General features: G+C 40.3%; 1 protein-coding gene across 1 annotated transcript in view; it reads left to right on the top strand.

Annotated features, from left to right (window-relative positions):
* Window positions 1-17,689, top strand: part of LOC113128321 (zeta-sarcoglycan-like) — a 321,035-nt gene that overhangs the window by 211,296 nt on the left and 92,050 nt on the right. The window contains exon 3 of the mRNA XM_026303565.1: window positions 13,141-13,242. Coding sequence (XP_026159350.1) covers window positions 13,141-13,242 — 102 coding nt within the window. The remainder of the gene's footprint in view (window positions 1-13,140; window positions 13,243-17,689) is intronic.

Raw genomic sequence — 17,689 nt, 5'->3', positions numbered from 1 at the left:
GAGCAGACCCACCAAGGCTGGAGACTGAACAATACTGGAAAAACATATGGAAGAAGGAGGCATCACATAACACCAATGTCCAGTGGCTGGTGGACCTGAGAGCAGACCACAGCAACCTCCCTGAACAGGAACCAGTAACCATCACAATGGCAGATATCCCAGAAAGGGTCTCAAGCATGAAGAACTGGACAGCACTGGGGCCTGACATGATCCACACCCACTGGCTAAAGAAGCTAACTGCACTCCATGAGCGCCTGGCAGCTCAGATGAACCAGCTGCTAATGGATGGGACCCACCCAGAATGGCTAACTGAAGGCAGGACAGTCCTGATGCTGAAGGACACCCAAAAGGGAGCAGTTCCATCCAACTACCACCCGATAACCTGCCTCTGCACAACATGGAAGCTCCTGTCAGGCATCATAGCAGCTAAGATGAGTAAGCACATGGCTCAATACATGAGTGGGGCCCAGAAAGAAATGGGTAAGGACACCAGGGGAGCAAAACATCAACTACTGGTAGATAAAGCAGCCACTTGAGACTGTAAGACCAGACAGACCAACCTGTGCACTGCCTGGATTTACTAGAAAGCCTACGACTCAATGCCTCACACATGGATCCTGGAATGCCTGGAGCTATACAACATCAATAGGACTCTCAGAACCTTAATAAGGAACTCAATGGGACTGTGGAAAACACCCCTATTGGCCAACCACAAGCCAATTGCACAAGTCTCCATCAACTGCGGCATCTACCAAGGAGATGCTCTGTCCCCCTGCTGTTCTGCATAGGCCTGAACCCCCTCAGCCAGATCATCACTAAGACTAGCTTTGGATACCAACTACGAAATGGAGCAACCATCAGCCACCTCACCATACCACTAGGATATACAGCAACAACATTGGAATGTCATTTGGACTGGACAAGTGTGGTCGAATGATAACGAAGAGAGGGAAGGTTGTCAACTGAAGGAGTTGAACTTCCAAAAGGCAGCATAGCGGATGTTGAGGGAAGCTACAAGTACCTTGGAATCCCACAGGCAAATGGGATCCAAGAAGGAAAACCGCCACAACCAAATACCTACAGAGAGTAAGACAAGTCCTAAGAAATCAGCCAAATGGGAAGAACAAGGTCCAAGCCATCAACACCTATGCCCTGCCGGTCATCAGATACCCCGCTGGCATAATAAGCCGGCCAAAAGAGGACATAGAAGCCACTGATGTCAAGACAAGGAAGCTCTTCACAATGCATGGAGGACTTCCCTTCAAATCCAGCACCCTGAGACTGTACACTAAGAGGAAGGAAGGAGGCTGAGGACTGGTGAGCGTCAGAGCCACCATCCGAGATGAAACAGCAAAGAGCCATGAGTACATCAGGAAGATGGCCTCGAGCGATGGAATACTTAGTGAATATCTCAGGCAACAGAAAACCGATGCAGAGGAAGAAGAGCAAGAACCATCATGGCAGGACAAACACCTGCTCGGTATATACCACCGACAGATAGAAGAAGTGGCTGATATTGAAAAGTCCTACGAGTGGCTGGAAAAAGCTGGACTGAAAGACAGGAATTAATATTCTTGTGCTGCTACGCACAAGAACAGGCCCTGAGCGCAAGATCGATAGAGGCTGGGGTCTACCGGTGTGGCAGGACCCCAGGTGCAGGCTGTGCAAAGATGCCCCTGAGACAATCCAGCACATAACAGCAGGTTGTAAGATGCTAGCAGGCAGGGCATACATGGAACGCCATAACCAAATGGCTGACATAGAGTACAGGAACATCTGTGCCGAGTATGGGCTGTGCCGAGTATGGGCTGGAGGTCCCAAGGACACACCTCCAAAGGTGGTGGAGAATGACCGAGCTAAGATCCTGTGGGACTTCCACATACAGACCAACAAACAGGTGATGGCTAACCAACCGGACATAGTAGTGGTGGACAAACAGAAGAAGGCCATAGTGGTAGATGTAGCAATCCCAAGTGACAGCAACATCAGAAAGAAGGAACATGAGAAGCTGGAGAAATACCAAGGGCTTAAAGAAGAGCTAGAAAAGATGTGGAAGGTGAAGGCAACAGTGGTCCCCGTGGTAATCGGCACCCTCGGGGCTGTGACCCCCAAACTGGGAGAGTGGCTCCAACAGATCCCAGAAACAACATCAGAGCTGTCAGTTCAGAAGAGTGACCAAACAGCTAAGATACTGCGAAGAACCCTCAAACTCCCAGGCCTCTGGTAGAGATTGAGGAAGACACACACACACACAACCCGTAGGGGTGAGAAGGGAAATTTTTATATATATATATATATATATATATATCTGTGTGTTGTGATGGCATTCAGTGGTGTTGATCAAGCATTACGGCTGACATAAATGTGTTTTGGGAGGGTGTTATCATGGATTAATGTGCACCTAAATCATGACCTTAGTTGTAGACAGTTTAAATGCTTAAAGCCAGTTTTTTCCTCAACTTTACCAAGTTTGTCATGAATACTAAGGACATGCATCAAGATGGAATGCATTGTCTTGATAGCAGTAGCAATGACCATGAAGATCTATGGGGTGGTAACAACTTACTGAACCTCCTAGTAGGTGAGTAGCGACATACTGAGCCACAACTATGATCTTATAAGAAGTAATAAGTATTGAGTGATAATAGTCCAATTGGGTGGTAGGAAACTGTTTCTTGCTTTGAATAAAACAATGTATGCAAGAGTTAGAGAAAGATATTTAAGATATTTAAGAATTAAAGACAAAGGAAACTTATTGCAGAAGAAACCAAAGTTGGTGATGAATTTCTGCAAACTCGTTACAGACTCTAGATTTAACAAACGGTACTCATGGCCCAAAGTCTTAGCAAGTCTTAAGTGCCTGATTATTTCCTCCCAACATAATGAAAAGTTTTTGTAATATTTCTACAAGTTGGACCTCCAAGTCATGTAAGATTACTTACGTACTCTTTTCCCTGACCTTATATTTTAGTCCTATTTTATTTGTTATGACAAGGAACAGTGGGGTGACAGTGGTGAAGCCAGCAAGCAAGTACAACTGTGAAGAGGCATTAGACCTTTGCTGTCATTTGTCACTCAGACTGTCTCTCAGGCTGCAGAGGTGGAATGGGACACAGCTGTTGGTGAAAGCAAGGTGATGTTAACTGCACTTGTCAAGTTGTTCCTTTGTGATTTTGTCTGTGATTTGAGCAAGTAAGTGGTCTGTGTGAAGCAGCAGGAAACTCTCTGCTGTCATTTGTCAGTCAGAGGTGATTTGGGGCACAGGTGCTGGCTCATACGTTGTAGACAAGCGAGTGCTCCGTCTTTGGACACAGGGCTGTCTGCTCACATATAGCCACAGTCAAACACAAAGCACAACTCAGTACTTTACAAAGGTTAATATCCGTTCCCCTGGAGAAGCTGACACATCATGTAGTCTGCCCCTTTAAGCTACATCATTTTCACTGAAACCTCATTTATAAATGGAGACACCAGTGAGAAAATGTCAGCTGTACACAGAAGTTGGAGTTAGAATTTTGAAGAACTTTACTGTAGCATATCAACATGCATGCCCTATGCTGTAACTTATCTTATATCTTTTTAGCAAAAGTCCTTATTTGGGTTTTGAGTTTTGTTTAATAATGCTTTACAACAGAATTTCAGATAGTGTGCATGGACTCACCCCAAATGATCACCACTGTTTTGTGCAGGATATTGATCTGGTGCCTTGGGCTTTCATGCAGAAGGTTCTTTTCTATTTGCTCTGCAGGTGAATTTTCATTACTGCTTCTGTTATATATCATTTTTCAGTGGTCAGTTTCCACTCTATCCTCAGGTTCAACTGCAAATGTTGCTACTTAACACATCCTGCCCACATGCTTTTTAATATGCTCCGCTAGAGGCATTAATTGTACTCTGTCTTAACCTTTTCATCCAAATAATAATTACATACTAACTCTAGCCCCACAGGTTTAAGAGGAAAAGTAAGAATAACAATTTATTGATTGAATGCAGTCACAGTTTTATATTGTCATTTTCATCTGTATAAGTGCATAAATAGAATTCAAAAACACAGTCACTCAGGAAGTGTTCAACTCCTCTCAGCTATCCGGTAAGCTGGATTCACCAAAGACTGCTGTCAAATATAATAATCAACTTAGGCAACTTAGAAATGAAAGGCTGACTTCATATCCTGAAGAGCTATAAATATAAACTTAAAATACACGTCCTCCTTAATTCACTAGAATTTTCTCTCAAACTGTTTATCTCAAGCCTAAGCAGAACATTAGGCTACAGTATATAGTGCACACAGGTAAATATAGTAGCTGAAACTTATAACTTAGCTGACACCTATAACTTCAGTGATTAGTTCTTGTGAAACTTGCTGGAAAACCAGTTAAACCATATCAGCATATTTGAAGGGAGTGTGGGATCAGCACTATGTAGCGTGGTTTCGGCAGACTAGATCATTCAGTAGTCAAAGTTTATTTACTTTATTCATCTCACTGATGACTAATAAAGTAATGGTGTATTTCTTCCTTACTGGCATATAAACATAGAATCATATAAACAGAAACATGTTAGGCCATGACTTCAGATTATGCTCATATTATCTGGGCGGGTAATTATGACATTGTATGTAGGTGAAGTATCTTAATGTATAGAAATTGCCTGTCCATTGATAATCAATCTAATCTAATGATTTCGCCTGCAAATGTCAAAACTCCCAATGACAGTACCATGTGTACAAAAAGTGACTCCTGAAAAAGCTCATATGATTTTTTGTCTTTTATTTTTGCTATTGTTATTTGAATTCATTTCTAAATAAAAAAAGGAAGTGCTTAAAAAATAACTAATATAAAACCAGTTTGAAAAATATTATGAAGTAGTTGCTGTGGAAATCTGGTGTGTAAAGGCCTTTATGCTCTGTTTCCACTCACTGAGTCCAGTTCTCACTTCAGCACTTTTCTGTTATTTTGATGAGATGCCTTTGCTTTATTTGATACTGAAGCAGCTGGCTATGATTGAAGCAAGTCTGTGCACTGCTATTGGCCATGTTATGTTTATCGTAATTTTAATTTAGCAACTTTATTTTTATTTCCTTCTGCTTTTTGCCTTTGCTATTGTCCCCTGCCTTTCAATTTAAAGTTAAATTTGAATTAATTTTTACATATTTTTATATCTGCTATTTTGCTTTTATTTTTAACTGAAAGCTTACAGGGAGGTGAAGAAATTCAACCCTCTTAACGGCTCAAAGTGTTTTAATGTGAAACAGATGGAGAGAGTGCTGAGTTTGCATCAATGGCAAATGGCAGCAGCAGCACCAAATTAACACAGCATATGGCAGCAGATCAACAATGCCTACTTTTAAAACAGGGGGAATTAGAAATAAAGGCCTGTCTGCAATAATAAAGGTCTAGTTCTCTACCTGGACACCATTACAGCTTTTAGTTCTGAAATTTTTTTTTTTCTTTTCTAAACCCATTCTAAGTTCTTGGTGCAGGAAATTTACATTGGCTACATAAAACACCACAGCAAACCTGCTTCTATTTTAAATATGGTTTAACCAAGTTAGAATCCATCCTTTAATCCGTCTCTGGCAGCATTAGTGCCATGCCAGAGCACTAGAAGATCAAGGAAGTTGTACAATTTTAGGAAAGAGCAAGAAATAAAGATAAGAAGTAGGTTAGAAGTAGGAGAGAGGAATGGAGAAAGATAAAGAAAAGGATGCTATACATGCAGTGGCTGTTGGCATACAGCCTTGGGGAGCTGTTAAGGTAGCTTGACTCTCTGAGCAAACTGCTTCCTGTCAAGCAATCAATAATTTTAATAAGGTGGTTGCCTTTACAATGGATTTTGACTTGCAGTATGAGCTTGATCTTTTCAAAATGAGCTGATTCAAGTGACTCCCTATCCTTCAAGTGACATGGGAAAAAATTCCAATATCAATTTATAATGATGATCGAACTTCATAATTTTCGCTTAGTTCTAGTTCAACCAACAGTCACTATAATTCAAGTACATTTTAAAATTATCTACACAAAGTCATTTTCTCGGCCGCAACTCTCTCCAGCTGGTCAAAATGGCAAAGGACGACCAAAGCACTTTCTGAGTTTCCTAATTTGTGCATCCCTTCAGCCATTTTCTTAGCTCTTTTCCCTAGGCAAAGGTGACACTGCACTCTCTCTTTCACTCTCTGTATCTCTTTTTATCTCTCTTGCTCTTTCTCACTCTCTCTCTGGGTTTGCTGGCTGACATAAAAGGTTGTGTGAAAAATTACAGTCCTGAATATTACAAGTGCCTGCAAAATACTTTCCCAGCCTATCCATCATCACAGGGACACAGGGGTCTGTCGTGTCTGTGTGTGTGTGTGCATGTATGGACAAGTCATGGTGAAAAACATGTTGGTACTATGTATGTTATTGGTGTGGGTTTTCCATGTGTATAACCTTGCATATGGTATGCTTTCCCCTAAAGGGGCAGTTTGCCAGTTAACCTCACCGTGATGGAAAATACATCGTCTACACTGAAGCGGACATTCACTCACTCTGTTGACCATACATTCTTATGTCAAAAGAGGACACTTCATTATTCCAGACCTCACTAAATGTGCTGTCAAGAAAATGTTTATGTAAATAAAATGTATCTGGAAGAGTTTTCACCTGCGTGTAGCATTTCTGTACTATTTGCTTTTCACTGTTGACTCTCCTCTGCCCCAAAGTAAGTAGTATTGGTGTATTCACACTTAACCCTGAGGTGTTTTGTATTTGAGGGTTTATTGATTCTGAAAACCTCCCTGAGGTGCTTTTCAAAATGGGCCAAGAGATGTGGGTGAGGTAGAATGAAATAGTGGAGGAAAAGAAAATAGCTACAAATGAAGGGGAAATGAACATGGGCCACATGAATTTTATTCCAATCCAGTCACTTTCCATCTGCAGCTTCCATAACAGGTGTCTGTGGCAAGGAGACTGGACTGGATTATGGTGTGATAATCTACACTCATTCATTCTCATTGTGCTGGACACAGCCACTTGTAATAATTGAATTATTTTATTTTATATAATTTTTTTTACACATTGCTACATGTTTGCTGTCAGGAACATAACATTGTGTAGAGATGATCTTATATTTATATATTTATATATTTATTTATATTATCTTTTTTCTGAAGAAAAACTTTATCATAGGCTCAGATAAAACATTGTCTTTTAAAATCCACTTTAAATACTGTCTTCCACAATCCTGTTAGGTGTTTATGAGGAATCACACTCCACTTAACAATGTTCAAAGAGATTGTTGTGAAATGTTAAAATCAAAGCCATTAGACAGCCCGAGTTTGAGTAGTAGCACAAATCATCTGCATAAAAGTGAATGTTTGGCATCATCAGGCACATTTTGACCTAGACAATTTAAAGAATGCAAAATGATAAAGGAGAAACAGCAATAGATAGTGACAGGGAAATGGTGAAACTGCAGCTTATATACAGTGCACACTGCCTGATAAGTAATTTTCAAATCACCCCCAGATGTATGTGGCAACCCATTACAGAGCAGTATATGTTTAATTAATATTAATATAATATTAATAATGAGAATAATTAATATTTTATAACTCAAATCCTGCGCACTGAAGCCCTAATGTCTAAATGATTAAGGTAATCATTAATTATTTTAAAAGTCAGATATGCTAGTAATGGTTTTCCCCCCAAACAGACTGATAATCAAATACAAAATGAAGACAAAAGTAAAAATACTATTAACGCGTTACTACAGGAGAAGAGACACGAACCCAATACAAAATAAAAGTCCTCAGCAGAAGTCCAATTGAGGATCATGAGACGTCTTCACTTTCACAGAATATCTGTAAAAAAAAATGAAAATTGGAAAACATCCATCCATCCATCCATTATCTATACCCGCTCAATCCTTAACCAGGGTCACGGGGATCTGCTGGAGTCTATCCCAGCTCTCTCTGGGTGAAAGGCAGGGGTACACCCTGGACAGGTCACCAGTCCATCACAGGGACACATAGAGACAAACAACCTCACACACTCACACTCACTCCTATGGGCAATTTAGAGTCACCAGTCAACCTGACATACATGTTTTTGGACTGTGGGAGGAAACCAGAGTACCTGGAGAAAACCCACACAAGCACAGGGAGAACATGCAAACTCCACACAGAAAGGCCAGGTTGTGAACCCAGGACCTTCTTGCTGTGAGGCAACAAAAAAATAGACCTAATAAAATTCATATCAAAATAATATAGATATAAACATCCTTTACAGTGTCATTTGCTACGCTTTTTAACATCACATAATGATGGGCTGTGGGTGCATCTACATCCAGTACAGTCAATGTCAGTACAGTCTTTTTGTATAGTTATGTACAGTAGTAGGGATGAATGTTCATATTCCATATAATCCATATTTACAATAGAAACCTGGTACTGACATTCCAACACAAATAAAATATTTACATAAATAGATTAAAGTAAAATACATTAACTTATTTTTTTGTAAGTTGAGCTTGTTTTTTTTTTTCTCTCATGCTGGAGTTGCACCCTTGAGCATAATTGTATGCACTTTGGTAAAGCTCATCTCATTAGCACTGGTGTGAGTTTGATTGGATGTTAGAAGTATAAGAATGTGAATTTCTAAAATATTGCTCCATCTACTGTAGATTATGAGACCGAGTCTAAACCTGGCAAAAGTCTTCACTACTTCGACTTTTATATTCTTTAAATGTTAAAAAGATTTTCCTTCCTTTGATGTGTAGCTGTTCCATGTTCACATACACCTCAATTTCCTAGCTCAGCCTGCCACTTTCACAGTTCAGTGTTATAGGCATTTCCATCAGAGATGATGTCTCTGACATTGTCTGCTTTAGTCATATTTTGCTCAAATTTTTCTGTTTTTGTGATTTATTCCTCAGTTTACCATTTCCCCAACTGTATTTCTTTTCCATCTACTCTCCTGCTCTCCTCCTCCCAGTTTCTCTCCTCATCGTCTCATCTCTCTCTCTCATGCCTTGAGTACATTTCCAATTTGAAAGGCTTTGTTGGTTTGTTGCACCTAAAAATTAATAATAATACGCTGCAGCACTCTTAACAGAATTCCTATCTTCATGGACAGTTTCATCAATATTTGCAAACATGAAAAGAAAGCTGGGTACCAGGGAAGCAAGACAAATTTGTTGCCATCAAGTGACAAATTCTATGGGGACGTTATTGCATTTGAAGGCTGAATTGGTTCGATTAACAATATTTTGGTTGTGGCTTTACACCCAAAAAGAACATTATTTTGTATTACTTAAAACATTTGAGCCTGAAAATATTTAACCAAGAAAAACAGCTGTCATGTTTGTTATTGTATTTTTTAAAAAAGAAAAAATTAAAATAGATGTAGAAAACCAAAAACCCATACAATAATGGTTGTTTACTTTAAAATATATTGTGTTGACAGACTGCCTTTGTTTATAATTTTCTATCCTATATTTCAGTACTGTTTTTATGAGTGCCAACTATCTAAATGCATTTTATTGGTGATTACGGCTGATATTACAGCACAGCTGATTAATGCAACCACAAGGGGGCACAATCCAGTGTCTTCATGTACCGGTCCCAAGTTGAGGTAAATGCAGAGGGTTGTGTCAGGAAGGGCATCCGACGTAAAATTTAAGCCAAATCAAACATGCGAATCACAAATATGACTTCCATACCGGATCAGTCGCAGCCCGGGTTAACAATGGCCGCCATTGGTGCTGTTGACTTACAGGGGGCCAGTGGAAATTGGACTACTATTGGTCGAAGAAGGGGAAGGTGTGTTCGTGGGCAAAGAGAGAAGAGGAAGGGCAGGAGTGTAGGACTTAGAGTAGGGACTTTGAATGTAGGGACTTTGTCAGGGAAAACTAGAGAGTTGGCTGGTATGATGTGTGTTCAGGAGACCAGGTGGAAAGGTAGCAAGGCCTATAGAGCAGGATTCAAGCTGTTTTATCATGGTGTGGGTAGAAAGTGTCATGATTTGGGAGAGTTAGGACCAATTAAATGCCAACACCAAAAACTCAGTTTATTTCTTTCAAGGATCAGGGAGCAGGGTGAAACATGGACTGTGAGATGACCAGGAGATGGAGACAAAAACCAGAGACGCTATGGAGAGTGATGGTTTCTGCCTAAGCACACACTCGGTACCTGCGAGGGAGCCTAGACAGATGACACTTGAATCCTGAACGTGGCCCACAGAGCAATATCTGACGGTACTAGGTCGCCTTGGTCAGGTGCGTCTGGTGATCAGGTAGATAAGCTCAAAAAAAGGGTCCAGAGCTTAGGACAACCAAGATAAACTCCTCCAACTGAAAAGACGCTACTAAACTCAAAGGAGGGAAAAAGGGCTGAGCTCATCTAGGCTTGATGGCTTGATAAACGTTAATTTTTTCTCAGTGCAAAATCCAACGTAGAGTCTTCTTGAAACAAGGCTCCGGCATGGGAGTGCGAGAATCCGCTTGAACAAAACGAATTCCTCTTCTTCTTAGCAACATGAAGTTTCAACAAAGGCTTACTTGATTCAGCAAGGTATCCATGAGCAGAATCAGCATGGTTTCTATGACTTGAGTCCAAAGTGTAATCACTTTGGACTCAAGTCAAAATCTAGAGAGGTGGAGGTTTGCTATGGAAAGGAGAGGAATGAAGGTTAGCTGCAGTAAAACAGAGTACATGAGTGTAAATGAGAGGGACTCAAGTAGAACGGTGAGGTTACAGGGAGTAGAGGTGAAGAAGGTGGAGGATTTTAAGTACCTAGGGTCAACAGTCCAGAGCAACGGAGAGTGTGGAAAAGAAGTGAAGAGACGTGTGCAAGCAGGTTGGAACGGGGGGAGGAAAGTGTCAGGTGTGATGTGTGACAAAAGAGTGTCAGCAAGAATGAAAGGAAAGGTGGACAAGACAGTGGTGAGACCAGCAATGTTGTCTGGTTTAGAGACAGTGGCACTGAGAAAAAGAGAGGAGGCAGAGCTGGAGGTAGCAGAGCTGAAGATGTTGAGAAAAAGCCAGGGAAGCCAGATTGAGATGGTTTGGACATGTTCAGAGGAGGGACAGTGAATACATTGGTAAAAGGATGCTGAGGTTAGAGCTGCCAGGAAGGAGGCCTAGAGGAAGACCAAAGAGGAGGTTCTTGGATGTAGTGAAGGAGGACATGAGGATAGTTGGTGTGGTTGTGAAGGATACAGAGATGATTCGCTGTGGAGACCCCTGAAGGGAGGAGCCGAAAGGAAAAGAAGAAGATTACAGCATAGCTGATTATCCAAACATGAGCCTTACATCAGTGTTAATAAACCTCTGCTGAAAAATTTACTTTATCAACAGATGTGTTTCAGTGACTTTTACTGCACTGTCCAGAATTCTCATGCAGAGCAGCTGGTGATTTGCTATGCTCCATCCACTGTTATATCCACCACTGTTGTTCTAAACAAAGATTTTGACATGGTACAATAGCCTCCTCTTTACTCTGTAAGATTCCTTAGTATCCTAATATCTTTCATCCTTGTTTGAAAGAAATTTAATCTTACCATGTAAGTCTGATCCAACAGTCTTTCAAGAATTTACTCATGTGGCATAAAGCCATTTTCATCTTCCAGCCATCTGATCAGAATTTGTGGTGTAAATTACATGAATATAAATTTGTTTTTACATAACTTTGCACAACTCAGTCTAACATAAATAGATTTTCTGAAATTTGAAGAGGCAGCATCACATTAACCCCATAATTATTTTTTATTTAATTATTTTTTCATTGCAACACAAGCAACATTAGTCCTCACCAATACATCCTTGTTTGTTACTTGAATGAAGAAGGGAATGTTATCAATAGTCCACAGTTTTTACAAAGTGAAACTTAAGGTATATATGACAAATGTAAATGCAGTCCAATGCAAACCTCGTGTAATGTAACATGTTCTCATGAGGCAGTAATGGTGTTCCAATGGCTAAAACTCATTATAATGGTTATTATATAATGCTCTTTGATGTTGAATAAATATATTCATAACCACATGCTTACATTAAAGTTATATTCCTATTAGACTCTTAAGAACATTCTCTGTAAAACAGGATCTGACTGTGCATGAAGCGGAGCTCTGTGAATACATGGTTTTCCCATGTCGCATCAATATTACACTGCTCATCAATGACTAATAGTAATAACTACTACTGGGGAACTGGAGAACCCTAAAAGCTGTGAATACATCTAAAATTGTCTCAACCAAAGGCCTTAAAAAGTGTAAAGCTGGTCCAGTCCTAAATACTGATATTTATTGTGATATTCAGTCAAGACAAGTTCAGAACGTAAAGCAAATAAAATCAAACCAATGCCATACATTTGTATTTTCATAACTGTAAGATGTGAATGGGACTGTCAGCAGTATAGTAGTTGAAGGTATGATAACCTGGTTCCCACATCCTGGTTTATGAATTAGTAATTGAGTCAAAGTGAATTGGTGCAAAGCTGTGTTGAGATATAGAGCGTAAAGGCCTGGGTAAATTAGGCTCCAACCACATTCTTTTGGAAATGTGTACAAAGCTTTTAGTCAAATGACTTTCGTACACATTTCTGACCCATGACATGAGCTCACTATTTGATGTGATGGGTGGGGTAAGCCTGTCATCCCAAATAGCTTTTGATTGGAACAGTTTATGTACTCAGATACATTTAAACCTGTGTTAGACATAAGATGTCGTTATTTTACATGCAGAGAAAACCTTTTTTTTTATTTTTAACATTTGGATAACCATAATAATTGCCATTTTTTGTTGTAGTGTTTTTTCCATGAGGAGTTATGACTCTTGAATATATATACTGTAATTACCTAACCATAACTATACACCTTTATGAATAACTGATAACTTTGCGGTTTATATCAAACCGTTTTTCTCTGCCTTCTCTGTTTATATTACTATGTATAATAGCAGGAGTAGTAATAGATTTTTGTATAATTTATAGATATGACTAATAAAAAACATCAGAAAGTAGATTAATTCTCTAAAATTAATTCTCTGAGTCTGTGGAAATGAGTACATTGTATATGAGCAAATTAATTAATATTATTTTCACTAAATTCATCATTCTGTCTGAATAACCAGTGATGTCTCTTTATCTGTCTCTGTCTTCTTAGGATGGTATGGGGAATATGCGGGTGACCAAGGAAGGTGTCCGACTGGAGGGAGTGTCTGAATTCTTATTGCCTTTATATGTCAAAGAAATCCAGTCACGTAGGGTAAGCCCACATATGTGTGAGAGTGTATGTATCTAGTCATGTGTGTGTGCATTATGGAACTAATATGTATGCATTGTTTGAGTATATTTGTGAGTTTGTGTGTTTTCACATAAATAGTAGCTTTTAAAGCAGTTCTGCCTTTTCAGGTTCAACTGTTTTGATATGTTTGTGTGTGGGCTATGATCAGTGTCTGTGTCGTGTAAGTGCATGTTTGTATATGCCTATATAAGTTGTTCTCAGCTGTCTAGGTTTAGCTGTCACATATGTTGCAATATAGCATTTGGCTGTCTCTGTGTGTCAGCCCTGTGATAAACAGAAGATCTTTTCAGGATGTACCCCGCCTCTCAGGGAAATTCTACTGACAGTATAAAAAACATAAAAAAAGTTAGGTTGGAACATAATTTAGTAGTATATACTAAGTTTTATTATGGTGTCAGTACTTCATATATATATAGTTAGATGAAGTTATATATATATATAAAATAAAAATATGTTGGAACACTGAGCTTGTTACAAATGAGCGATAGAAATACTCATACGTCATCTCAGACATCGCCTGGGTCAATAAGGTCTGTGTCAGGTGCTAGGAGACCAGGGCAACCTGATGAGAAATAAGCTCCTGGAACACGACACTCATAGATGAGGGCTGAGAATAGAGAACTGTTGGAATGCTACTACATGAGTAACCCCAGCGATAGGGGTTACATGAAGAGGATGTGGGACCATCTGCAAACGGCAGCTGCTATCACAACTGGAGATCGAAGAGATACAACACAAATGCTACGGTAAGGGGGAGCCAGGACGCAAGATCAGGGGGGAAACAATACCCATCCCCACCCAAGATTGGTTACCAAGCCCCAATGACAAGCCCCCCACATGCTCAACACAAGAGCAGCTGACCTGAGAGTGAAGATCGTGAGTAAGATGGACACCTGGAACCTCTGTATCCTGTTACTAAGACTAAATAATGTACCCTCTGAAAGTCTACTAGAAGATGTGGATGCAGCATTACGAACAATCCCTACTGTGACCATCACTGAAACCAACAAGCTGATATACACCAGGCAACAGTGAACAGTGATCCTTGAGATGCTTGGCCACAAAATACACACCACCACCAAGGAGCAGTATCCTGCATGGAGAGGGAGGTTGGAGGCAAAAATAAAGGTAACACGGAGAGAAGTTAACCAACTATCAGAACTGCAGAAAGGTGGGATGAAGTTAAGTAAGAAGTACAGCAAGCTGTCCATAACAGAGGCCCTGGAGACTGGCAAGCAACAACTCACAGCACTGGCCACACAAGAGGTACACCAGAGAAATAGAATCAAGGAGATGATGTTCTCCACCAAACCATCCAAAGTGTATTCTCAGTGGCAGGGTAGTAACATGAGAGCAGACCCACCAAGGCTGGAGACTGAACAATACTGGAAAAACATATGGGAGAGGGAGGCATCACATAACATCAATGCCCAGTGGCTGGTGGACCTGAGAGCAGACCACAGCAACCTCCCTGAACAGGAACCAGTAACCATCATAAGGGCAGATATCCGAGAAAGGGTCTCAAACATGAAGAACTGGACAGCACCTGGGCCTGACATGATCCACACCCACTGGCTAAAGAAGCTAACTGCACTCCATGAGCGCCTGGCAGCTCAAATGAACCAGCTGCTAATGGATGGGACTCACCCAGAGTGGCTAACTGAAGGCAGGACAGTCCTGATCCTGAAGGACCCCCAAAAGGGAACAGTCCCATCCAACTACCACCCGATAACCTGCCTCTGCACAACATGGAAGCTCCTGTCAGGCATCATAGCAGCTAAGATGAGTAAGCACATGGCTCAATACATGAACGGGACTCAGAAAGGAATGGGTAAGGACATCAGGGGAGCAAAACATCAACTACTGGTAGATAAAGCAGTCACTCGAGACTGTAAGACCAGACAGACCAACCTGTGCACCGCCTGGATTGACTACAAGAAAGCCTAAGACTCAATGCCTCACATATGGATTCTGGAATGCCTGGAGCTATACAACATCAACAGGATTCTAAGAACCTTCATAAGGAACTCAATGGGACTGTGGAAAACAACCCTAGTGGCGGAGTTGAACTCCCAGAAGGCAGCATAGCGGATGTTGAGGGAAGCTACAAGTACAGACCGACAAACAGGTGATGGCTAACCAACCGGACATAATAGTGGTGGACAAACAGCAGAAGAAAGCCGTAGTGGTAGATGTAGCAATCCCAAGTGATAGCAACATCAGAAAGAAGGAACATGAGAAGCTGGAGAAATACCAAGGGCTTAAAGAAGAACTAGAAAAGATGTGAAAGGTGAAGGCAACAGTGGTCCCCGTGGTAATCGGCACCCTCGGGGCTGTGACCCCCAAACTGGGAGAGTGGCTCCAACAGATCCCAGGAACAACATCAGAGATCTCAGTCCAGAAGAGCGCAGTGCTAGGAACAACTAAGATACTGCGAAGAACCCTCAAACTCCCAGGCCTCTGGCAGAGGACCCGAGATTGAGGAAGACACACAGACACCACCCATAGGGGTGAGACGGGAAATTTTATTAATATATATATATATCTATATATATATAGATATATATATAAAGAGAACAGGAATGACATTGAATGGAATTTGAAACTTCAGTGAAGTATTTACTAATATCTTTGTGACCATGATATGAAGAGAAAAAGATATGAGAGAATAAAGGATAAGAGTGGGAAACACTTGAATGATAGTGAGAAGATGGAATGAAGTGAGATCAGAGGTGTTATAGAACAAGGCCGTTGAGGAGCACAGAGGAGGCAAAAAAATTAATTATGGAAAAGAAGAGGAAGAGGAGCAGAAGAAAGAGGCTTGTAAGAGGAGATAAAAGGGGTGTTAATGAAAGCTTGTGTAGACATGTTTATGAGTGTAATAAGTGAGAAAAGTGGTTCAAACTCAGATATCTGAAATTTGGCTTGTATTTTAGATTTTATATTTAATGAACAGTGGAGGGCAGCAAAAAGGCTGAGATGGCACAACAGTTTCTCCATTGTTGCCAATATATGGCATGATAGACGAGAAATCTATTAAGAGTACGTGTAAGAAGAGAAATTCTGTGGATGCAGCTGCGTATGTTACAATGAAGACTAATTTTTACTTACTTGCAACTGCACAATGTGTATTTACGCAGCTAAGGAGTTTGATAGTTGCAAATGGTCCAATGCACATACCTCTCAAATGTCAACCACCCGTCGTGCAGAGCTGCATGTCCTGCACACTAATTGTTTGATCTGACTCCATTAAGAGGTGGGAGAAGGCAGAGCTGATTAAATTCCAGAGCATTGCTTTCAAAAATGAAGTGAATAATATACTGTACTTCTACCTGACTTTGAATCTGGAAAGTATTTAAGTGAAGCAAATCAACAGGATTGTTTGTCTGGTCTGACTTGAAACTTATTTTTGGTTTTTTATTATGATTTATTTATGCAAATCATCTCTGTCATTCTTGCCTTTTTAAATATGTGGGTTAAAAAAAAAAACTTCTGACCACAAAGAAATGGGAGTGATACAAAAAAATTAGTGTATTTTTTACACATTGTAGTTTTGTTTCCTTTAAAAGCTTTGCAGCGTGTGATAATTTTGTGTGCCTGTCGTTGCACACTGTGTGATGATGTAATAGTCAAACATTGTTTGCAAATGTGTGTGTAAAGGTTATATGCATAAAGGTTATATCTATTGATAGTTATGTTTTCATTATTATATATTATATAGCTTGTGTCCGTAAGAAACCCAATGCATATATGTACAGCTTCATGTGTTGTGTTTGTGAGCTTATCTTCTTACAAACAGCAGGTTGCTCTCACCTTTTCTAAGCAGCAGGTGTGCTCTTATTTTGATGCTGAAAGTTGCCATGCTTTTTCTTGCACTTGGAGAGCATGCTGAATCAAAAGTATCCTCTAAAACCCCTCAGGATACAACCATCTACCACTTGTTTTGTGAAGAGACGTGCTGTTAAAAAATGGGGAGACAAAAGAACGAACCATACAGGAAGAGGGAAAACAAAAGGGAAGAAAGGAATAAGACAATGTAGAATAATAAGGGTAGTGAACAGATAAATCAGTGAGAGAACATCAGGTTATGTTCACTGAACTGTAAATTTCTTTGCATCTAACATTTTTTGTCTCCTGCTCAACTGTCTTCCAGTCACAAATCAGATAAGAGAGCAGCATGAAACAAACCACAAAATCATGATCAAACAAAACTTCTAAAAAAGCTGGCCTATTGACCACACAAGATTTCATAATATACTGTAAACCCCATCCATTACCACACCCAAGAAGCACCCATAGGAACAAAGAGAGCACAGAGGCAATAACTTTGCACCTGTTCAAAGTTATAGCTGCAGTTAGCACTGATCTGGGACCATCATACAGTGTCACATGGTCCTGGTTGGCTAAT

The sequence above is a fragment of the Mastacembelus armatus genome, chromosome 1, assembly GCF_900324485.2.
Source record: "Mastacembelus armatus chromosome 1, fMasArm1.2, whole genome shotgun sequence".
Classification (NCBI taxonomy): Eukaryota; Metazoa; Chordata; class Actinopteri; order Synbranchiformes; family Mastacembelidae; genus Mastacembelus; species Mastacembelus armatus.
This window is presented reverse-complemented; position numbering and strand designations above follow the sequence as displayed.